General features: G+C 41.3%; 1 protein-coding gene across 1 annotated transcript in view; it reads right to left on the reverse strand.

The window, feature by feature from the left end:
* Positions 1–252: 252 nt before the first annotated feature.
* The window catches only part of SNX7 (sorting nexin 7), a 69304-nt gene continuing 43724 nt past the window's right edge, over positions 253–25832 (reverse strand). The window contains exons 8-9 of the mRNA XM_084636305.1: positions 17931–18083; positions 253–655 (exon numbers count right to left, since the gene is read on the reverse strand). Coding sequence (XP_084492431.1) covers positions 575–655; positions 17931–18083 — 234 coding nt within the window. The 3' untranslated portion in view covers positions 253–574. The remainder of the gene's footprint in view (positions 656–17930; positions 18084–25832) is intronic.

Consider the following 25832-nt stretch of genomic DNA (forward strand, 5'->3'; position numbering starts at 1 on the left):
ATTTCAGGGAGACTGATCTACATTTTGTAGAGAATTAGGGAAGTCAAAACCAGACTTGTGGTAAAAGTTAGCTACCACTTCACCATGGACTGACACCAGCATAATCAATTAAAAAAATTAATGATCAACTACCTGAGAATTGTTATGTAGTTTTACAAAATGTGGGAAATTTATCTTACAAATAAAATGTAACAAAGCAAGCTAAAATGGAAAATTTAATTCTTAATGACTAGGAAAGAGGATTAAAACCAATTCTGTATTAAACTTTTTATTAAAATTGAGTTTTTACATATTTAAAATATTTTTATCCAAATTACACAATATTTAAGAAAACAATTATATGGAAGCACTTGCATAAAATCTGTAAAATAATAACTGAGCAATATATAGCAATATATACCATGATCCAAAAATGTAGGTCAGGACACTAGAATACCTGAGTTTTCAATAGGCTGGTTTTCCAGATGTCACTGATTCTTACAGTTTTATTTCATAATGTATCTGATCTCATATAAAGAACACTTCTTTGGTTGGCAGAAACTGCACTGAAGAGGAAGATCAATCAGAAATATATTCAAGGTTTATCTTCAGAATCCTCTCCCAAATGAAGATCCACTGTTTGAGATGTCAGGAAGGACTCCCAGGTAGCAAGGCACTTAAAGAAAACAGATACTTATGAATAAGGAATATGGGTTCTTGGTAAAACTGGTAGCTAAGGAGAAAATAAGAAAAGACCTATATCTATCTATAGCTACTACAAACAGCTTCTTGAGGAGTTACAGTGAGTAATAAATATGGTTTCTTAGACAGATCAAGGATGTACTGTTAGCCAACATGCTGAGCTACAAATAAATATCACTCTTAGACAATGACAAGCATACACTGCAAGCATCATAAGCGTACATATTAGCATAAGGGATAACACGGTAAGGAGTCTACCATTAATTATGCTCTTTTTTAATCTCTCCCTTTACATACAGGCAAAGATATCTTCCAAATAGACTCCATCAAATTAAAAGGAATGCAACATCAAACTGTAAGTATAGTTCCTTATCAATCTCTAAGGATTCATACTTGGAGATCTAATATCCTTTCTCAGTTAAATTAAATCAAATCCATTTGTTTCTAAACACTCGAAGTCACAGATTTTTCTGTGTACTAAGGAATAGAATCAAAGGGAGGAGGAAAAATGTAGCTTTTCTAGGACAAACATCTACTCCTCATGATGGCAAAACGTATTTTTAATGTTGCAAACAGTTTTTCATTTTAGGAACCAATGTTATACATATTCGTATCAAACTACTTTGATAAACCTTTTTTGGCTCAAGTTGATTTGTATGAATGTCTGTAGCTCAGAACACAAAGTTGCTTGGCAAACCATCTGAAACTACAGGTGAATGTTAAGATGTCAGTTCTCAGAGAAAACCCATGATTAATGATTGTTGTGTGCACCGTCAGTTACTTCCCAAAGCTTTCAAACTTTTCACGTTTCTGTCACCTAGAGTGAGCCATTACAAAGGTGCAAAACATTCAGTGCTGCCATTATGTTGTGGTAGCTTTACCACTTTTGATGCTACAGGAAAACATGAAATTGTGAGTGCTTTAATGAAATGTAGTTTTCTTACTCTTCTGTATTAACAGATATTTGGGTAACACACCTTAATTACTACTTTCTGTACACAATCTTTTCAAGAAGAATCTGCAAAACTGATATTAAATAAGTCTTCTGAACATCTGTAGGAAAAAGCACTTATATTAAATACCGAACAGCATGCTCCATTTATTCAAACTTTGTGTTAATTCCAATTGCCCTGAAAATGACATTGTTCCTTGTGTGAAAAACTTTTGGAATAAGCTATTTAAGCTACAGTAGTTTACTATACCTGAATAAAATAAAATACATAACATTCATCATTGCTTGGCAGAAGTAAAAAGATCAACAATAAGCTTTTGTCTTATCTGACATATGTATCGGAAAAAACTTCAAAATTCAGCCATGAAATCTCTATTTATTAATAGTGATAGATGTGTCTTTGTCACAAAAGCCCTGGATTCCATGATTTTCAGGGTTGTTTTTTTTTTCTTTTAAAGTGACCAAATCTTGGTATTCCTCGACACCTGCATTAAAGCAAGTACAGACGCTCCCAGACTTACGCAATTGTTCCAGTCTGGAACGCCTTGCGTAACTCGAATTTTGCGTAAGTTGGAAACATATACCTGACCATTATGCAAACCCCGCCCACTGTTTCTAGCTTATGGAACTTTTTCCGTAAATGCAGATTTGCCTAAGTCGGGTCTTGCATAACCCGGGCAGCGTCTGTAGGTGGGATGGTGAAAAGATCACAAGTAATCTTGACAGAAGATCCCAAAGGTCAGGACACAGGGAAGCACAGGAGGACAAAGAGCAGGGGATGAATGACAACACAAGGGACCAGAACCATGTATTCAAGAAAAATGAAGGAAACCTTGGCTCAAAAGAATGACACTAAGATATAAGGCTTAGTATCGAAATGCCCAAGAGAGCAACAAAAGAAAACATTTAGAAGCCTTATTCTGTATGGATCCTTGGTTACTACAGAACATGTCAGTGACTCTATGGTTTGTATTTATTCACAAGGTGGCTTAGATCATCCCTTGTGCTAAAGAACCCTTGTGTTCAGAGACCCTCTGACCCTTTCTTGGTCATTCCCTGCTGACAAAATCCTTTACTGATTCCCATTTTCTCTGCTGCAAGCGGTAACCCTGTATCTCCATTCAGGAGATAGGCACCTCAGTTTCAAAGGAGGGAGGGGAATGAAACCATAACATAGGATTCATGTGAAGAGCTGCATTTCTGTACTGAATGACTAGATTGGGGAAAAGGTTACTTTGAGATGGCGAAAGAGTGCTGAATATGAGGAGAGAAGCAGCAGAACTGTGCTAAAGGGGAGCAGTGGGTGCCAGTTGATTTATGGGTGGAAATTAAGGTTGGTTTTGACATTCAGTAGAGAGTCCCAAATAAATGGAGTTGTTATAGATTCTCTCTCTCCCCTATATATAATATCACAGCAGCTGAGAATATCTGAGATAAAACTTGAGTTGGAGGCTTCCTCTTGGTGTAAACTGACCAAGGGGTGGCTACTTGCTGGGTGCTTTCCAATGATGATCCTAGATTCTGGGATTTGTTTCCCCACCTTGGTTCACCACTGCCAAGACTGGCTTATCTTCATGTAATGTTGCAAGGCACATCTATTTTCCTAAACTTTTTCTGGGAATTGAGAAGGGTGCTCAGTCAGGATGCGTGCTGAATGCTGTTTGCTGAAAAGTTTTTTTTTTTTTTTACTACTAGATAACTGCTTTTTGAATTGTTTTAGATTTTGTCCATGTGACTAAAGACTTCACAGTTCACACATTTGAATCATTTAAATAAAAATAGCAGCGCTGGTTGGAAGATGAGTGACATCGTATTACCACTGCAAACTGAGACAAAACAGGTTTTTAAACTAATTCACACTACATTTGCTCATCATTTTTACAGAACCAGTTCACTGAAGTCTTTTCAAGCAAAGATATAAAGATCTTTTGTATGTTGTTCAATTTTTAATTTATTCTTTTATATAACAAATTCATTTCCCAAAATATAGGAATTACTGTGGCTCATTTTGTTGTCAGACATCACTGTGGTGCTACAGCTGACAAGATTTATAATTAACCAACACAAAACTAGGTCTCTGTGCCTTAGGCTCGTGCTTTTTATACTGTGAAACATGAACTACATAAAATCACATTACTTTAAAAATATGTACTTTAACCATTCTTCTAGACTTATTTAGTTCTTCTGGTAGAGAGAAAAAGGATGATCCTTTATTTAGAATTTCAACAGGCTTCAACCAGGAAGACTGAAAAAATGTTAATAGGAAATTTAATTTGTACATATAGGCTTGTCATTTCGAGTGCAATTATTCATAAAACTACTTTAGATCAGAGCAAAAAGCTAAATATGCAAAAATGAAGCAACAAGATCTTAAGTAATGCTACTTTATCTGAAGCTAAAATGAATGTGTATTTCATTAGAGCACTGCTGAGTTACATATTTATATTGAATTATTTTTAGCAATAACACTGAAAAGGTCTCCACACTGCACAGTTGCATGTCTAATTCACGATAAAATATAAAAAACAGATTGCACAATAATAATGGCAGAAACAGCATGAAGTATTTAAAGATGCATAATTGTTTCCATTCCCATCCCCCTTATTTTCAGTGTCTAATGACGTTCTTAAAAAATCATTTTCGGGAAGTGATGTTCTCTAGGAGTTTCTATTTCTTTTTATAGAGGATTGAGCGTGTACAGTTCAGCAGTTCTTGAGCACAAAAAAAAAAAAGTGAGGGAGACAGAGGGGTAGGAAAAAGCCACTTTCCATTATAAACAAAAGAGCTTTGCTTTTAATTCCTGTAGCTGAAATGACTGGAGGTTGGAAGGTGAAATCTGTCATCCAAATTGCCCTCTTAGAGGAGAGTACCTTGTCTTCTGGAGGAAAACAGATTTTGATTTAACCAACTTTGGAAATTAAAAAAAAACAAACCACCACACACAATGCATTTGTTACGCTTATAAAGTGGAGCTCCTAAGGTAGGATGTGAAGCACGTGCATGTGCCGCTAACATAGCTGTGCCAGGATATGACTAGCCAAATGTGTCAATATGAAGACATTCAGGGTGCACTACAAATCAATCCATTTTTCAAAGGTTTTTCCTAAGAAGAGGAGGTTGAATAAAGTTTTGGAGTTGGAGAGAAGAAGTTACTTTGTTAGGTATGTGGCTTTTTTGGCCCATTTCTGCACATGTTTGACTGTACAGCACCTTGGGTTGGAGACAGGAACTTTTTTATAAATTTGAATCAATAAATAAGATGCTAGCTTAGAAAACTACTTAAATTCTCTGAGAACAGCAAGCAATGTTTGCACTGGTAAGGATCTCACTATGCTATCAAAGAAACTAGCTCTCCTTCTGACTAATCTGCAAAGGCTGAACAGGACTACAGTAGTCTGACACATGAAAAAGGTGAAATTAGAAGCTATCTTTTAAAAGAGAGGCTCACTCGTGCAGAAGAAAAAATACTTTTCGCTTAGTGCCAAAAATTAATTAAATATCACTTGTCACTGTACATTATGAACGGAATTCTACCTCTACTCAATGGAGTGTTTAACACACACTGGAAAACACAAGCCCTAGGACATACAGTCATTTGGCTCCACAAAGCCCAAATTTTTCTGGCCTTCAGGTTTTATTGCAAAGCCCAGCCATTTTACTCAGGCTTTTCTAGAAGGAATGGGTTACCAAGGCTCTTTTTCTTTTGATGGTGGCAGTTTTGTTAATGTGTTTTTAATTTTGTTGGTACTAGCAGAGATTGTGAGAAAAAGCATGTGAGGAAAACAAATAGGAGCAATCACAGTAGTTCTTTGAAGCCAGCGTTCAGTACTTCCAGTTATCTGCTTTGCTTTCACTAAACTGTATCATGTGATCTTTGAATTTTAGATGTATTAGTAACATAAAATAAAATGTTGTGTAGTGACTTTTTGTATCTTTCAGAGTAACAGCCGTGTTAAGTCTGTATTCGCAAAAAGAAAAGGAGTAATTGTGGCACCTTAGAAACTAACCAATTTATTTGAGCATAAGCTTTCGTGAGCTACAGCTCACTTCATCGGATGCATACTGTGGAAACTGCAGAAGACATTATATACACAGAGACCATGAAACAATACCTCCTCCCACCCCACTCTCCTGCTGGTAATAGCAGGTAATAGGAGGTATTGTTTCATGGTCTCTGTGTATATAATGTCTTCTGCAGTTTCCACAGTATGCATCCGATGAAGTGAGCTGTAGCTCACGAAAGCTTATGCTCAAATAAATTGGTTAGTTTCTAAGGTGCCACAAGTGCTCCTTTTCTTTTTGCGAATACAGAACACGGCTATTACTCTGAAACCTCTCCTTACAATGTGTATGATAATCAAGGTGGGCCATTTCCAGCATAAATCCGCACAGACACACCCCTGGAACCCCGACCTGGGATATTCTATCTACTACCTAAGATCCATAAACCTGGAAATCCTGGGCGCCCCATCATCTCAGGCATTGGCACCCTGACAGCAGGATTGTCTGGCTATGTAGACTCCCTCCTCAGGCCCTACGCTACCAGCACTCCCAGCTACCTTCGAGACACCACTGACTTCCTGAGGAAACTACAATCCATCGGTGATCTTCCTGATAACACCATCCTGGCCACTATGGATGCAGAAGCCCTCTACACCAACATTCGACACAAAGATGGACTACAAGCCATCAAGAACACTATCCCCGATAATGTCACGGCTAACCTGGTGGCTGAACTTTGTGACTTTGTCCTTACCCATAACTATTTCACATTTGGGGACAATGTATACCTTCAGATCAGCAGCACTGCTATGGGTACCCGCATGGCCCCACAGTATGCCAACATTTTTATGGCTGATTTAGAACAACGCTTCCTCAGCTCTCGTCCCCTCACGCCCCTACTCTACTTGCGCTATATTGATGATATCTTCATCATCTGGACCCATGGAAAAGAAGCCCTTGAGGAATTCCACCATGATTTCAACAATTTCCATCCCACCATCAACCTCAGCCTGGTTCAGTCCACACAAGAAATCCACTTTCTGGACACTACAGTGCTAATAAACGATGGTCACATAAACACCACCCTATACCAGAAACCTACTGACCGCTATTCCTACCTACATGCCTCCAGCTTTCACCCTGACCACACCACACGATCCATCGTCTACAGCCAAGCTCTGCGATACAACCACATTTGCTCCAACCCATCAGACAGAGACAAACACCTACAAGATCTCTATCAAGCATTCTTACAACTACAATACCCACCTGCAGAAGTGAAGAAACAGATTGATAGAGCCAGAAGAGTTCCCAGAAGTCACCTACTACAGGACAGGCCTAACAAAGAAAATAACAGAACGCCACTAGCCGTCACCTTCAGCCCCCAACTAAAACCCCATCCAACGCATTATTAAGGATCTACAAACTATCCTGAAGGATGACCCAACACTCTCACAAATCTTGGGAGACAGGCCAGTCCTTGCCTACAGACAGCCCCCCCAACCTGAAGCAAATACTCACCAACAACCACATACCACACAACAGAACCACTAACCCAGGAACCTATCCTTGCAACAAAGCCCGTTGCCAACTGTGCCCACATATCTATTCAGGGGACACCATCACAGGGCCTAATAACATCAGCCACACTATCAGAGGCTCGTTCACCTGCACATCCACCAATGTGATATATGCCATCATGTGCCAGCAATGCCCCTCTGCCATGTACATTGGTCAAACTGGACAGTCTCCACGTAAAAGAATAAATGGACACAAATAAGATGTCAAGAATTATAACATTCGTAAACCAGTCGGAGAACACTTCTGTCAAGGTTCCTCCCCCACTCTGAACTCTAGGGTACAGATGTGGGGACCTGCATGAAAAACCTCCTAAGCTTATCTTTACCAGCTTAGGTCAAAACTTCCCCAAGGTACAAAATATTACCCCCGTTATCCTTGGAATGGCCGCTACCACCACCAAACTAATACTGGTTACTGGGGAAGAGCTGTTTGGACGCGTCCTTCCCCCCAAAATACTTCCCAAAACCTTGCACCCCACTTCCTGGACAAGGTTTGGTAAAAAGCCTCACCAATTTGTCTAGGTGACTACAGACCCAGACCCTTGGATCTTAAGAACAATGAACAATCCTCCCAACACTTGCACCCCCCCTTTCCTGGGAAATGTTGGATAAAAAGCCTCACCAATTTGCATAGGTGACCACAAACCCAAACCCTTGGATCTGAGAACAATGAAAAAGCATTCAGTGTTTTACAAGAAGACTTTTAATAAAAAATAGAAGTAAATAGAAATAAAGAAATTCCCCCTGTAAAATCAGGATGGTATATATCTTACAGGGTAATTAGATTCAAAAACATAGAGAACCCCTCTAGGCAAAACCTTAAGTTACAAAAAAGATACACAGACAGAAATAGTTATTCTATTCAGCACAATTCTTTTCTCAGCCATTTAAAGAAATCATAATCTAACACATACCTAGCTAGATTACTTACTAAAAGTTCTAAGACTCCATTCCTGTTCTGTCCCCGGCCAAGACGACTACAGACAGACCCTTTGTTCCTCTCCCTCCTCCCAGCTTTTGAAAGTATCTTGTCTCCTCATTGGTCATTTTGGTCAGGTGCCAGCGAGGTTACCTTTAGCTTCTTAACCCTTTACAGGTGAGAGGAGCTTTCCCCTGGCCAGGAGGGATTTCATAGGGGTTTACCCTTCCCTTTATATTTATGACACGCCCCCCAAATCTCAGCTAGGGTGAAACACTGGCTGGGATTTCTTCCTGGAGCTCTAGGAAAAACAGAGTTAATAAGACACATGCATCTCTAAATATACTACCAAGTACATAAAGACTAACAATATTTTCCACATCGCAAGGACGATTTTAACCAGTTGATTCTGGGAAACTTTCACGGGAGAGTGCATCAGCCACTTTGGTAGAAGCTCCTGAGATGTGTTGGATGTCGAAATCAAAATCTTGGAGAGCTAAACTCCACCGAAGAAGTTTTTTGTTAGTTTCTTTGACGGTGTGAAGCCACTTTAGTGCAGCATGGTCGGTTTGCAGGTGCAAACGCCGTCCCCAAACATATGGGCGTAGCTTTTCCAGAGCGTAGACAATGGCATAACATTCTTTTTCAGTGACTGACCAGTTGCTTTCCCTCTCAGACAGTTTTTTGCTGAGAAACACTACAGGGTGGAATTCTTGATCAGGTCCTTTCTGCATTAAAACTGCTCCCACACCACGCTCGGATGCATCTGTGGTTACTAGGAACGGTTTGTCAAAGTCTGGGGCCCTTAGTACAGGGTCAGACATGAGTGTCGCTTTAAGCTTGTTAAAGGCCTTCTGACACTTTCCGGTCCACTGAACAGCATTTGGCTGTTTCTTTTTGGTTAGGTCTGTCAGTGGGGCAGCGATTTGGCTGTAGTGCGGTACAAATCGTCTGTAATAACCGGCCAAGCCTAAGAAGGATTGAACCTGTTTCTTTGACTTTGGGACAGGCCACTTTTGGATAGCATCCACTTTGGCCTGTAGGGGGCTGATAGTTCCTTGACCCACCTGGTGTCCAAGGTAAGTCACTCTGTTTAGGCCTATTTGACACTTCTTAGCCTTAACAGTTAGTCCTGCCTCCCTTATGCGCTCAAGGACTTTTTGTAGATGTTCCAGGTGGTCTGCCCAGGAATCCGAAAATATGGCCACATCGTCAAGGTAGGCGACTGCATATTCTCCTAATCCCGCTAGGAGACCATCTACAAGTCTTTGGAAAGTGGCGGGTGCATTTCGCAGCCCGAAAGGGAGTACATTAAATTCATACAGCCCGAGATGTGTGATGAAGGCTGACCTTTCCTTGGCAGATTCATCTAGCGGTACCTGCCAGTACCCCTTGGTTAAGTCCAAGGTAGAGATGAACTGGGCCCTTCCCAGTTTCTCTAATAGTTCATCTGTGCGTGGCATGGGATAGTTGTCTGGGCGAGTTACAGCATTTAGCTTACGGTAGTCCACGCAAAAACGTATTTCCCCATCTGGTTTGGGAACTAGAACCACTGGAGATGCCCATGCACTTTCAGAGGGGCGGATTACACCCATCTGTAACATATCCTGGATCTCCCGTTCTATAGCAGTTTTAGCTTGAGGAGACACCCGGTAAGGTTGGACCCTAATTGGGTGAGCATTACCTGTGTCAATGGAGTGGTATGCCCGTTCAGTCAGTCCTGGGGTGGCTGAGAACGTTGGCGCGTAGCTAGTGCACAGCTCCTGGATCTGCTGTCGCTGCATACGCCCAAGGGTCATGGAGAGGTTCACCTCTTCCACACCACCAGCACATTTCCCTTCGTAGTAGACACCTTCAGGCCACTCAGCGTCGTCTCCTCCCTGGGCTGTAAACTGACAAACCTTTAATTCTCTGGAATAAAAGGGCTTTAGAGAATTAATATGATACACCTTAGGCTTTTGGTTGGAGGTGGGGAATGCTATGAGATAATTAACAGCTCCCAGGCGCTCCTGGACCACGAATGGCCCTTCCCACGATGCTTCCATTTTATGGGCCTGGAGCGCCTTTAAGACCATGACCTGGTCTCCTACTTTGAAGGAACGCTCTCTGGCATGTTTATCATACCAGGCTTTTTGCTCTTTTTGAGCATCCTGTAAGTTTTCTCTAGCAAGGGCTAAAGAGGTTCGGAGGGTGTTTTGTAGGTTGGTTACAAAGTCCAGAATGTTAGTTCCTGGAGAAGGTGTAAATCCCTCCCATTGCTGCTTCACCAACTGCAATGGCCCCTTAACCTCACGGCCATATACAAGTTCAAATGGGGAAAACCCTAAACTGGGATGTGGTACAGCTCTGTAGGCAAAGAGCAACTGCTGCAATACTAGGTCCCAATCATTGGAGTGCTCATTTACGAATTTACGTATCATGGCCCCCAAAGTTCCATTAAACTTCTCCACCATGCCATTTGTTTGATGATGGTAAGGAGTGGCAACCAAGTGATTTACCCCATGAGCTTCCCAAAGGTTTTTCATAGTTCCTGCCAGGAAATTAGTCCCTGCATCTGTGAGGATGTCGGAGGGCCAACCTACCCTGGCAAAAATGTCTGCTAGTGCCTGGCACACACTTTTAGCCCTGGTGTTGCTTAGAGCTACTGCTTCCGGCCATCGGGTGGCAAAATCCATGAAAGTCAGTATGTACTGCTTTCCTCTGGGTGTCTTTTTCGGAAAAGGACCCAGAATATCCACAGCTACTCGCTAAAATGGAACTTCAATGATGGGGAGTGGCTGGAGAGGAGCTTTGACCTGGTCTTGGGGTTTTCCCACTCTTTGGCACACCTCACAAGACTGGACATAGGTAGAAACATCCTTGCCCATTCCCTCCCAGTGGAATGACCCCCCCAAACGGTCTTTGGTCCTGTTCACCCCAGCATGGCCACTAGGGTGATCATGGGCTAAGCTCAAGAGCTTGGCCCGGTATTTAGTTGGAACTACCAACTGTCTCTGAGGATGCCAGTCTTCCTGGTGTCCCCCAGAAAGAGTTTCCTTGTATAAAAGTCCTCTTTCTACAACAAACCTGGATCGATTAGAAGAGCTGAGAGGCGGTGGGTTGCTCCGTGCCGCCGTCCAAGCTCTCTGGAGGCTTTCATCTGCTTCTTGTTCGGTCTGGAACTGTTCCCTTGATGCTGGAGACATCAGTTCCTCATGGGATTGTGGACCTAGGCTTGGTCCCTCTGGAAGCGATATAGGGGATGGAGCTGTTTCTGTTGACTGTGAACCGCTCTCCGCTGGTGTACTATGTTGGGATTCAGGCTCCGGCTGAGCCTCTTGTGTAGGGTTATCGGCTGCTGCCAGTTCAGGTTCGGTGGGGCCCTCTGGTGTTGAGGTTGCAAGTACTGGATTCAGTGCTGACACGGGGTCTGGTGTTGGTTGTTCGGCTGGTTCCGGTTCTGGGACTGGTTCCGTCTGGGTCTCTGGGACTGGATCCACTACTGCTGTTGCAGACATTGGCCTGGGGTCCGGGTCCATCACCTCTGACCGGGCCCTGATAGAAGTTTCCGGAACAGAGCTAGGCCTCACGGCTTGTTTAGCCTGGCTGCGGGTGACCGTTCCCACCCTCTTGGCCTGCTTCACGTGATTGGCCAAGTCTTCCCCCAACAGCATGGGGATGGGATAATCATCATAGACTGCAAAAGTCCACATTCCTGACCAGCCCTTGTACTGGACAGGCAACTTGGCTGTAGGCAAATTGAAAGAGTTGGACTTGAAGGGTTGAATCGTCACTTGGATCTCTGGGTTGATTAAATTGGGGTCCACTAAGGAAGCATGGATAGCTGACACTTGTGCTCCGGTGTCCCTCCACGCGGTGACCTTCTTCCCACCCACACTCACAGTTTCCCTCCGCTCCAAGGGTATCTGGGAGGTATCTGGGCCTGTGGACCTCTGGTGTGATTCCGGTGCAATGAACTGTAATCTGTTGGGGTTCTTGGGGCAGTTGGCCTTTACATGCCCCAGCTCGTTACACTTAAAACATCGTCCAGCTGACGGGTCACTGGGGCGAGGAGGGTTGCTGGAGAACGGGGTGGTGGGACGATAAGGGGTCTGGAGGGTTCTTTGGGAGGTAGGTGGGGCTTTGGGCGGCCCCCGGTAATAGGGTGTGGTCTGGGGTGGTCCCTTCTGGTCTCCGCTCCAACTGCGACCAGTTTTCTTCTTCTCTGCCACCTCCACCCATCTGGCTCCAATCTCTCCTGCCTCAATTACAGTTTTGGGTTTCCCATCTAGGATGTATCTTTCTATTTCCTCAGGAACACCCTCTAAGAATTGTTCCATTTGCAATAGGAAGGGCAAATTTACTGGAGATTCAACACTTGCTCCTGATATCCAGGCATCCCAATGTTTTACAATGTGGTAGGCATGTCGGGTAAATGACATGTCTGGTTTCCACCTTAGGGCTCTGAACCTCCGACGAGACTGCTCGGGTGTTATCCCCATTCTGACTCTCGCCTTGGATTTAAACAGTTCATACTTGTTCATGTGTTCTTTAGGCATTTCAGCTGCCACCTCAGCTAAGGGTCCACTGAGCTGCGGCCTCAGCTCTACTATGTATTGGTCAGTAGAGATGTTGTACCCAAGGCAGGCCCTTTCGAAGTTTTCTAAGAAGGCCTCAGTATCATCACCTGCCTTGTAGGTGGGGAACTTTCTGGGATGGGAAGTGGTACCTGGAGAAGGATTGCTAGGGTTTGTTGGTATATTCTGCTGGGCCTTTATCCTCTCCATCTCCTCCACATGCTTCCTCTCTTTTTCCTTCTCCTCCTCCACATGCTTCCTCTCTTTTTCCCTCTCCTCCTCCACATGCTTCCTTGCCTCCATTTCCCTCTTGTGGGCAGCCTCTTGGTGGTGTTCTGCCTCCCTTTCTTGTTCCTTCTTCAGCTGCATGAGTTCTATCTGTCTTTCATGTTCCCTTTGTTTTTCCTCAGCCTGAAATTTGGCTAATTCCAGCTGTAGTCGAGCTGAGGATTTGGCCATTCTAACCTCTCTGTTTTTAACTAACTTTACACCCGAGGTTTAGAAATAAACAAACAAAACTTGGCTGTAAAATTTTGCTGTGCTGGAATAGAATACCTATTCTCTGATAGTGATTGTCAGCCTACAGAAAAAGACAATTCCCTTGTCTCTGCTCTGGGCCCAAATTAAAGCAAAAAACCTCCAACTACTTGGAAACCTGCTTACCCAGCCCAAAGAAGAAAAAAATTTCTTTTCAAACCTGTGCTCCTTGTAAAACAAAAAAAAAATCAAAATCCTAAAAAAACCCTGCCACTTTTGTCTCCAGGCAAATGGGTAGAGCACACACCCCCTATTTACTTTTAGGAAGAAAAGAAAAAAAAAAAAACCTCTGGGTTGGAAGACTGTGAATTTCCCTGCAGGAGTTAAGTACCCTGCCTCCAGGCAAAGAAAACCTGCAATTCACAAGATAATCCCCTTTTGTCTCTGCTTGGCCACAAAGCAGAGAGAAACCAAGCTGCTTTCAGTTTCAAAGCTGCCTTCTGGACTTCCTAAAAATTCCTTTTTAAAATCTGTATTTCTAGTTCAAAAAATCTCAACTGGATCTCAAAATGATTTCAGGTTAATCCCACCACTGTGCCACCATGTCAAGGTTCCTCCCCCACTCTGAACTCTAGGGTACAGATGTGGGGACCTGCATGAAAAACCTCCTAAGCTTATCTTTACCAGCTTAGGTCAAAACTTCCCCAAGGTACAAAATATTACCCCCGTTATCCTTGGAATGGCCGCTACCACCACCAAACTAATACTGGTTACTGGGGAAGAGCTGTTTGGACGCGTCCTTCCCCCCAAAATACTTCCCAAAACCTTGCACCCCACTTCCTGGACAAGGTTTGGTAAAAAGCCTCACCAATTTGTCTAGGTGACTACAGACCCAGACCCTTGGATCTTAAGAACAATGAACAATCCTCCCAACACTTGCACCCCCCCTTTCCTGGGAAATGTTGGATAAAAAGCCTCACCAATTTGCATAGGTGACCACAAACCCAAACCCTTGGATCTGAGAACAATGAAAAAGCATTCAGTGTTTTACAAGAAGACTTTTAATAAAAAATAGAAGTAAATAGAAATAAAGAAATTCCCCCTGTAAAATCAGGATGGTATATATCTTACAGGGTAATTAGATTCAAAAACATAGAGAACCCCTCTAGGCAAAACCTTAAGTTACAAAAAAGATACACAGACAGAAATAGTTATTCTATTCAGCACAATTCTTTTCTCAGCCATTTAAAGAAATCATAATCTAACACATACCTAGCTAGATTACTTACTAAAAGTTCTAAGACTCCATTCCTGTTCTGTCCCCGGCCAAGACGACTACAGACAGACCCTTTGTTCCTCTCCCTCCTCCCAGCTTTTGAAAGTATCTTGTCTCCTCATTGGTCATTTTGGTCAGGTGCCAGCGAGGTTACCTTTAGCTTCTTAACCCTTTACAGGTGAGAGGAGCTTTCCCCTGGCCAGGAGGGATTTCAAAGGGGTTTACCCTTCCCTTTATATTTATGACAACTTCAATCTCTCTGGTCACGCAATTACGGACATGAAGGTCGCTATCTTAAAACAAAAAAACTTCAAATCCAGACTCCAGCGAGAAACTGCTGAATTGGAATTCATTTGCAAATTGGATACTATTAATTTAGGCTTAAATAGAGATTGGGAGTGGCTAAGTCATTATGCAAGGTAGCCTATTTCCCCTTGTTTTTTCCTACCCCCCCACCCCCCGACGTTCTGGTTAAACTTGGATTTATGCTGGAAATGGCCCACCTTGATTATCATACACATTGTAAGGAGAGTGGTCAGTTTGGATGAGCTATTACCAGCAGGAGAGTGAGTTTGTGTGTGTGGTTTTTGGAAAAGGGGGGGGAGGGGAGGGTGAGAAAACCTGGATTTGTGATGGAAATGGCCCACCTTGATTATCACACACATTGTAAGGAGAGTGATCACTTTAGATGAGCTGTTACCAGCAGGAGAGTGGGGTGGGAGGAGGTATTTTTCATGGTCTCTGTGTATATAATGTCTTCTGCAGTTTCCACAGTATGCATCCGATGAAGTGAGCTGTAGCTCACGAAAGCTTATGCTCAAATAAATTGGTTAGTCTCTAAGGTGCCACAAGTACTCTTTTTTTTTTTTTTGTATCTTGTTTTATTTTACTAAATATTAGTTTTTTTCCAGCATGGCTGTGAAGAACTTTACACGCCAGAATGAGAAAATATTTAACTGACACTTCAATAGGCCATAATCAGTTCTAAGCTATAGGTGACTTGCCGAGCTTTTGGACATGTTCGTTAACAACTTTATGTTTCCAGTATTTTGCAACTAGTCTGCAATCTAATACATGATACCTAGGTGGCTCCTGTGCCCAAGTCAATGGAGATACATATCGGTGCAACAAGTCTACCTACATTGCTCCAAATGTGGGATCAGTGGACAGAGCCCTGATCCTGCCTATATAATTTCTTAAAAGAAAAACAGTGATTTGTTACAATTCAGGAATAAAACTACTGTAACAAAAGATTTTTTAAAATATCTGTTATAGTTTCAGTATCTCCATCTAATGGAGAAAAATCTCGCTACATTAGACCTGCCATTTTAGTGATGAAAATTTGTAAGTAGTTTACATTTTGTAATTAGATAGAATGATCTGAGTATTTCATTGCACCACACTTTTCCACAACTAGTAACATCAAAAAAAAAGTGCCAAATGTCAAAAGATTAAGCTCAGGCACTTCTGCTTTGCAACTATAAACATGCTTAAAACTTAAAGTTTTGCACTCTTCACTTCTCTTTAATGATATACTAGGCGGCTGTAAGGGTAATTTTATTTTTAAGTTCTTTGTTGGTTTATGTCATTAGAAAATACCCGGCTCTGACTTTCCTGTTTTTGATGAAAGAACTAGGTTCAATATTTTGAGGACCTGGATGTTGATTGGATTTGGACTTGCTATAAATGTTGTATACAAACCTCACCCCCCTCATCCATCTCTCTAAATAAATTCTTTCAGGCATTATAATGAGGCAGAAAAGGGTACACAAACCATTTCAAAAAAATAATTTGCAGGTCACCAACAGTGGTGCATTTTCACTAGGACATCTTCACAGGAGAGGAAAAGTGGCTTACAGATTCCTGTATGCTTCAGATAGCCACATACTCCTCATCCCACCCAAACTTCTCAAACAAATCAGAAAATTTCTGTATAAAAAGAGCTTTGTGAGAAATTACCTAAAAAAGCCCTATTTATTCTGTTGTATCAGTTTGATGGTACTTGATAGAGGCCTTTACAAAAACTGTCTGTGATATTTAAATATTTAAATTAAAGTCCTAACTAAACTGAGACCATTTCTTTTCATAAAAGAAACTCCAGGGACTGTATCTGTGTCTCAATTTATCCAGAAGTTAACTAGATATTCCTTTATGGTTAACATTTGAACATATTCTTGATGTAGTCAGAAGTCACAAGATGACTGAAAAACAAGAGGATACCAAAAAACTTTAATGTCTGATTTCAGCAAATACTTTGATCTTAATATATAATGGCAGACAGTCAATGTCCAGGCCTCCCACGGACAATATGTTAATTAAGTGGACCTGATTATCATGAGTTCTGTCTTTTCAATTACATTCTATTGCAACGATTTGTAAAATCAGGACACAGTGATCCATTCAGAGTAAGCCACAAAAAGCTCAGAAAAAGGAGACTGCAAAGTATCAAAATTGTATTAATAAAGGATACAAATGATTTCTTTCCCAATTGACAAATAGTTTATTGGGCTGCAGCACATTTTTCAAAGTAAAGAGACGCTTTTAAACAAAAACAAAAAACAAAAAGCAAACAAAAAGATGAAAAAAAGCACTCAAATTTCTAGCCTACCAGGATTCTTACAAAATGTACACTAACAATACCATTTTTGATCATGAAGAAGCTTCACAGAACACGCTGCAAACACTATCAAATATTTTCTAGTTCCCCTTATAAATAAGTATATACACTCTGTTTAATCAGAGCGTGTATACACTTGTCAAAGGCATCATTACAAAGACTATTAGAAACCATACATTTGCTGATAAAAGTCTTGGGATGACACTGTTTGCTCTCTTTCTAGATTAAGGGAGACTTCAGTTATGCAAAGTCCCAAAGTATCTATCTGTTGTACACTAGTATATAAAAAGGACACAGCTTTAGTAGACTTTAAAAAAAATTAAGTGTATAATACATTCTCCCTGTAATTTTCCCAAAACTTTATCATCACTATTTTGTGTTGATTTTGTTGCTTGTTTGCAATTTGAAGGACATAAGAGATCTTTCCTAGTTCATCAAGTACTGGGAATAAAGTTAATTTTAAAAGATGAAAGAAAAAAAATTAATAGTTTTCTTTTATACAAAATCATTTACATGAGTGAGTTTTCAGGGAAGCATCCTCATGCAGCCCCAGTAAAAGGTTTTCCCAACTGAAACACTATAGCTCACATTGAACAGAAAAAAATATATGTTCAAATTTTTGTGCTTAGTAAAACAAGACTGCCCTCTGTTGATGATGAACTTAGGATCAGCATGCCTGGGCTCAGGTAAAATACAGACCATGTGTACTGGCCAATTAAAGACCCATTTGACAAAAATAAATATTGAATTTGAACTTAACACGTTCAAATGAGGATACAGACAATTATTTTTAAAAACAATGCACTGACTTCTAAGAGGAACTGAAATAAATAAAAAGTAATAAAAATAAAACAAAAAGGTCTGTTTTACCTGTTCATAATAGTGGATATTATTTTCGGTCACATTAAGAAATGCTGTTTTCATATCATGTTGCATGTTTTGTTTCCATCTATCCCAGTCAGCTTTCAGAGCGTTATTGGCACATTCCACTTTATCTTCAAGATTTCCAATCTCTTCTGTAAGCTAAGTAAGTTATTTAGAGACAGTCATTATTTAAAACGTGCTTGAAACCTACTGGTCACAGTATAGTAAGATGAAAAGAATAGAACAGAACATAGCATAATATTAAACTCAGGGTGAAGAAAGTCCTGTGCTTTGTTGTTAATCTTAGATTTTATACAAATTTAGTACCTCAATACAATTTCTAAACTACTACTATGACACAAAATCCAGAAAAGAATTAAATGTTACCAAAAATAATCGTGTCAATTGTAAAGTTAGTCTTTGGTACCACATTATTTGCACTTAAGAACAGAAATGCATTTCCTCCTTGCCAAAAAATAAAAAACACAAAACCACACCCACCACCACACCTCTGCGGGATGCAGAATGCAATTATCCAAACTGGAGTTTTGGCCAGGCCACCTGAGAAAATTGTGCTGGGGTCTTTAATGATCTATATTTTCTGAAAGACCATTCAGAGGGAAGGCAATGGAACTTTTATGCAGGAACTTTCCCCTTTCCTGTATTGCACTTTACAATCTGACTGAGGAACTAATCAGTGTGGGAGAAAAAAAATTAAAACATGGGTCTTTGCTGCAGGCTAACTTTTCATTTCTGCAGAAGCCTTCTCAGGGAGCCTGGATCTGCAGCCTTCAGACTGGCGAGCCAATAGTTTCTTCTAATTACTATAGATGCCAAAACCGAGTGTTGAGCCTGGTGAAATATGAGACATTTAATGGGGTAAAGTCCTCTACCTAATGAGCCATCTAGCCCTTCCAATAACTGCTCTTACCTTTGTACCTATTGCAATTTCTGAATCAAGCATGATAAATCTGGCTGGCAGCAAATATGGAAACTGATAAATCTTCCACAGTCATGGAGCAAATTACTGTTCTGGGATTGCACAATGACCATTGGTAATATAGTCTCTTTTCTGAAGAAAGGATTTGTTGTTGTTGGGTTTTTTTGTCTAAGAGATTAGGTGCAAGTTCTTATCTTGATAGAATTTTTTTCTGCCAATTCTTCAATGCGCAAAGTGACAAGAATGAGAAAACTGAACACAGTAACTGGAACTTACTGAAGGAAAACAAATATACAAGTTACCCCAGTAGACCCTAATGAGCCAATGTTCTATATTTAGCAGGAGCACAGATGAAGAGCAGCTCTATAGTGGCTTAGCTGCAATTCTGCAAGACTGAAACTCAGCTGTGCCCTATGGACCTGGGAAAGTCAGGCTGAAATATTGCTATAATGCAGCTGGTAGTTTCAGCCAGTACTGGGGGAAACTCCACCTCCTTCTGTTCCCTTTACACGGGCCCAGACGCCATTTATCAGGCATCCTGCATCTCAAACACTCTGCTCTGTTCTCAGGTCAAGAGCGCCATTGGTGTAAAGTTGAATAATTCCCCTGAAGCTACACAGCTCAAAGGGCATAAGCTCTTGTTAACCTGAACCTCCAAAAGTTTGCAATAACCAGTGAGGCCTTCAGATAATTAGGGTTCAACTGTAATTTAACATGCAAAGAATGCGTATGAATCAAAATTCAGACCACACCACAGAGTACGGAGAGCTTAAGATGTGCACCCACTGCTCTAAACAAGCCAGGAAGGACGCTGTTCCGAATTAAGTGATGCCTGTGGCACAACATACTTCTTTAGAACCTCAGAAAGTGTCCCTGTTTAATACCCTCACAGACCAAGAGACTGCATCTGCCATCCTAAGACTCTGTGCTGTGTCCATTGGTGCAAGTAGCTCATGAAAATCCCTTGCTGTAAGAAAAATACTGCCTCTGTAACCAAGCGGAGACAACCTGAATTAGTCAAGCAGCCCACTACCTGGAACATTTCCATTACAAAAGACTATGTGGAAATTTCTCTTTGCTTCCCATGTATTTTCAGCATGCACTTCACCAGTCCTTTATGATACAAATGGTTGGGCACATTATGACACTGCTACCATCAATGCTGTCATGATTTCGCCACTTGCTTCAACCATCTCAAATAATCAGTAAAACCAAGATGACCTATGAGGCAATGCCATAAAGAGGACATTTAGAGCTATTGTATCAATAGTCATGGACATGATTCTAAAGCCAATCAATCCATCATTTTGCTGGGAAGACAGTACATTCCCTAACATTATCTGGAATCTATCAAGTTCTGTCTCGGAAACCAGACCATCAAAACAGGTCCTTCTTCCTGATGGATAAGAGCCCCCCAGGACGAAACTGTAGAACATAAAGGTTGATATGTGTATTAAAGTATAATCCTCACCTTTCTGACCTCCAATCTCAACTCAAAAGTAGATCCACAGTGGGGCAAGCTATAGGAGTAGAACCATATCGCCGCTCATAGCAGCCATAAACGCCTGGAAGGAACATCTTCTGAGAGGACATTGACATCACTAAGCCTTACCAGCCACTTCCCCTTGCATATCACCTTTAAGCCTATCCTTTCCCCATTCCAAGATTTATACCTGGGATGAATGTACTTAATTATATCCAGTTTCCTATGCTGGAGATTGGATCCTTCTACCCAGGCTCCTCTTGGTTCATGACTCACTAAATACCCAGCCAACACCAAGTACATAAATAATAGTTTTACAGGACTGAACATCCACCCTGTTCAAATAATGAACAGCAGTAAGAACGAACAGCAGTAATTCTATAGAACACCAGCCTTGTATTCAGCAGCATGAAGCAAAACAAGACCACAGTCAGTTAATAGCCTAGCTTCCAAAACTTCAATATGTGGTGAAGCTCAAGGAACCAAAATTACTCTTTTGGCCATATCCTGTATGATCCAATTGTGTTTTTCAAAAACACTAAAGTAGACTGCCTTAGAAATTAAAATATAGGTAGAAACTCTTGGGGTTTTTTTTTCTTCAAAATACCACACATTTTTAATTGGTGGTTGCGTTACAGGAAGACAGTTTAATGAACTGAGCAACATACCTGCAAAATGAATTTTCTATCTCATAAGTAGGCTGGGCAGAATTCAGTTAATTTTATTTGTTTGTTTGTAATTTCAAGAGTTAATATCTATTTTTATTTTTTAAATTTTCTCAGTTGTATGATATTATGGGTTTTAGGCATTTTTTTATTTTTATCAAGTCTGAATTTTCACAGTTGAAAGAGAAGGTGTCAGATAGTAACTGTTTAATGACAGCAGAAGCTGTATGTAGTGATCTCAAAACGTAAAGCCACAAAGCAGGGAATGCAGAACTGCAGCTTCATCTCCAGTCCTAGGCATCACAGAACAGACTGGTCCAAACTCATTGTCCCACAGACATCAGCTGGAGTTTTGTTGATGGAAGGAGCAACAAACTGCTGCAAGATAGAGACTGTTTATCACACATTGTTCTGAGACATCCTGGTTTCACCGCAGCTGCACTGGGACTGGTAGCACGAATCAGCAAATCTTTAGTCTTTACAATCAGGATTGGTAATAGGAATATGCTGGGGGATGTGACTCTAGGATACAAAATAGGGTGCTGAGAGGCCACCCCACCACTGAGTGGCTCTGGCCCGGCATGGCAGATGGCCCCCTGCACTCCCAAGCCAGTGAATGAGTGCGGCTGTGACCACAGGGCAGCATGAGACTCCTTGGGTGGCCAAGGGGCCTGAGGTACCACATCCGTGTGGGAGGCTGCAGTTCTGCTGGGTAGAGCACAGACCCCTAGCCACAGGGAGGCCAATCCACTACTGAATGGTTCCAGCCCAGGGGTGGTGGATGGCCCCTGCAACTCCCAGCTGGAGCATGAGTGAGGGGGGCCATGACAGGAGCATTGCAGGGGGCTTCCTGCCCAGCCTAGGCTCCAGGATACCACATCCCTGCAGGCACTAGGTGATGGGGGAAACTGCACTCGCCAACTCTATTGATGAGTATTTTTTTCTTCAACTTGTGTGTCAGTTGAAAAACATGGTTTACTAACAACTAACAATTTAAACAGAATCCTTCCAAAACTAGAAGTTTTAGGTGCAGCAGCTTAGGCTGTTCTGGCTATCTGTGGCTGATGATATACCTTCACTTGTGTGGCACTTTCTAGGAAAGCATGTTGAATATTCTTGCAGTAATACATTTGCAGTCTTCACTGCAAATAAAAGGTGTGTTCTTAAATCAGGTTTGCTAACTTGCATTAGCAAACCTGGGTTAAATCAGCAGTGAAAACACAGAAATTCAGCTTTTAACTCAGGGTTAGTACCCCAAATTCAACCCCAGGCCTCCACTAGGCTTTAACTTGAGCTGCTAACCCAAGTTAAAAGCAGAGTTGCCATATCTTCACTTTAACCTGAGCCAGCTGAACACTGGTTAAGAACATACCCTTTTTTTGCAGCGAGGACATACCCTTAGACCTATATTCTGCCTCCAGATATGCAGTATACCCATCTTCCAGTGACGTCCATGGAAGAGTCGGAGCTGCAAGTGTGTCGAGGCCAGAATTTAGACCTTAAGGCAGTATGTTCCATTTTATCATTTTGGCTACGAAGCTTAGAATCTATTTGAAACATACCAGAAAGTAAACCAAGAACCACCACTCACTTTAGCAGACAAATTCTGAAGCCAAACAAGCCGGCCATTACAGTAGAAATCAGGGAATAAAGGCCTGGTCTCTAAACAGTAACATGCACATAGCATGGTGCTGATCTACAGGATACTTTCTTGCTGTTACAATTTATCCCCACAATAAAACTTGCCTATGAACATATTTTGTTTTGCCAGCCTTACTGAAGCAAGTAGTTTGATAGCTTAAGTCTCTTACAGAGTGATCCCAGCAGAAAAACAGAGTTAAACAGACGTTGCATTACTCACCAAGAACTCATATTCCAGACTAATGGCCAGGGGAGAAAGCAATGGTTACTCCCAACAACAAAAAGTCTTTATTTGAACTACAAGTTTCCACAGCAAAACCACAACACACTGAAGAATACATTATGCACACTCAGCTAACCCAATTATAAATACACAATATAGCTTTCTTCTGACCCAGCATTTCTCAATAAAATTCATTTATTTCATTCAAGAGTTACATGAATTTCTATTTAGCTTTAAGGGTAGCATGTAAATTAGAGAAAATGGTTTATATTGCATACTAATATTAAACCCTTCCAGCCTGGTATTAAAGTAAAACACACAGCCCAAATACAAAAAAAAAAAAAAAAGGAATGTCAGGGAGCTATAAAGCCTCACTTCTGTGTTACTAGTTCAAATCCAGACCTGAACAGTAGAACCACAAAGTATCATTTAATGGTTATTTGATGGTCTAGGTTAAGTAAATTTCTAGTGTCAGTTCAGGCCAAACTAACTCCTCACGAAGTAACAAGGTATACTAATTAGCACATTTGTTGGTAATTCCAGGAAAGAGGCCAGGAATTACATAGGTATGAAGACTGAGGTCATCTCTCCAGAACAAGGCTGAGTTACGTTAGAGGGCATGACAGGGACAACTGCCAACATCTGTAAATTCTACAAATAAACTTGGATTCTGAAGGACACCACGTTCCCAGCCAACAGTGGGGTTACATGCCCTCTCTTGTTAATTAGAGGTTTTTTAAAATAATGCAAGTCTTTAGCTTCCAGGGCCTAAAATCTTAACATTTTTCAGACTGTTCCTAAAGCTCTGTTCTCCTATCAGAACAGTACCCCCCTGAATCCTATATTTTGTTGCAATGCAATGTTGCATCAATGTGTTTTTTCATCATGCAATGAAAAAATTCAAAACACCAACAAAGGTACATGTAGTGCAACTGAGCACAGAATGGGACCCAGTCATATTATGCTATTCCTGTAGGGTTCCTTGTTCTCTTTGCCCAATATTGTCCCAAGAGGTTTCACATTTTTCTATCCCTACTTCCTCATTTGGTCAAGTGCGGTGGTGCACGCCTGTAATCCGAGCTACCTGGGAGGCTCAGGCTGGCGGATCGCTCAGGGCTTCTGGGCTGCCGTGCCCTATACTAATCAGGTGTCTGGTGCCACTGATATTCTGGCCAGCGGGTGGCTGAAGGACTGGCTAGAACACCACAAATGACGTGTTGGGATTGGCACTCTCTCCGTGACGGCTGATGAACAAGGTGATCAAGGTGACTTCCTCATCTAGTGCCTCAGTTCCACCTCTTAGTGAAAGAGAGAACTAAACTTGTTGTGGCTAGTAACTGCCTAATTGCCAGTGGAACACAGTTGCCAACTTTCACACAGTAAATAAGCACCCTGGCTTTCACAATAAGCCAAATATCAAGCTAATCCCATTTCAAAAGAAGGCCAAAACAAGCCAATCGCTAAGAACCACAACACTATGTGACTAGATCCCCCAGCATCCAATCTGGGACTGTGGTGGGCCTGGTGTGCTCCCCTGACTCTCTCTCCTGCTTGCCGCTGGGAGCCGATCAAAAAAAGAGAAAAGCCAAAAACTAGCCAACAAGCAATTTACAAGCCAATGAAGCCAAAACCAAGCCCAATATCTGTGTTTTTTCCGCGGGTTTGGCATGTCTGCAGTGGGATCTATTATCGACCACCTGACCAGGACAGCGATAGTGACAATGAAATGCTAAGGGAGATTAGAGAGGCTATCTAAATAAAAAACTAATTAATAGTGGGGGATTTCAATTATCCCCATATTGACTGGGTACACGTCACCTCAAGATGAAATGCAGAAACAAAATTTCTCGATACTTTAAATGACTTCTTTTTGGAGCAGCTGGTACAGGAACCCACAAAGGGAGAGGCAACTCTCGATCTAGTCCTGAGTGGAGTGCAGGTTCTGGTCCAAGAGGTAACTATAACAGGACCGCTTGGAAATAGTGACCATAATATAACAACATTTAACATTCCAGTGATGGGAAGAACACCTCAACAGCCTAACACTGTGGCATTTAATTTCAGAAAGGGGAACTATGCAAAAATGAGGAGGTTAAACAGAAATTAAAAGGTACAGTGACTAGAGTAAAATCCTTGCAAGCAGCATGGACACTTTTCAAAGACACCATAATAGAGGCTCAACTTAAATGTATACCCCAAATTAAAAAACACAGTAAAAGAACTAAAAAAGAGCTACCGTGGCTTAACAACCATGTAAAAGAAGCAGTGAGAGATTAAAAAGGCATCTTTTAAAAAGTGGAAGTCAAATCCTAGTGAGGTAAATAGAAAGAAGCATAAACACTGCCAAATTAAATGTAAAAATGTATTTAGAAAAGCCAAAAAGGAGTTTGAAGAACAGCTAGCCAAAAACTCAAAAGGTAACAAGAAAATGTTTAAGTACATCAGAAGCAGGAAGCCTACTAAACAACAAGTGGGGCCCCTAGACAATCGAGATACAAAAGGAGCACTTAAAGACAATAAAGTCATTGCAGAGAAACTAAATGAATTCTTTGCTTCAGTCTTCACGGCTAAGGATGTTAGGGAGATTCCCAAACCTGAGCCGGCTTTTGTAGGTGACAAATCTGAGGAATTGTCACAGATTGAAGCGTCACTAGAGGTGGTTTTGGAATTCATTGAGAAACTTAACAGTAACAAGTCACCGGGACGAGATGATATTCACCCAAGGGTTCTGAAAGAACTCAAATGTGAAACTGCAGAACTATTAACTATGGTTTGTAACCTGTCCTTTTAAATCAGCTACTGTACCCAGTGACTGGAAGATAGCTAATGTAATGCCAATATTTAAGAAGGGCTCTGGAGGTGATCCTGGCAATTACAGACTGGTAAGTCTAATGTCAGTACCGGACAAATTAGTTGAAACAAAAGAAAAGAATAAAATTGTCAGACACACAGAAGA

The sequence above is a fragment of the Lepidochelys olivacea genome (genome assembly GCF_965140295.1).
Source record: "Lepidochelys olivacea isolate rLepOli2 genome assembly, chromosome: 8".
NCBI classification, from domain to species: Eukaryota; Metazoa; Chordata; order Testudines; family Cheloniidae; genus Lepidochelys; species Lepidochelys olivacea.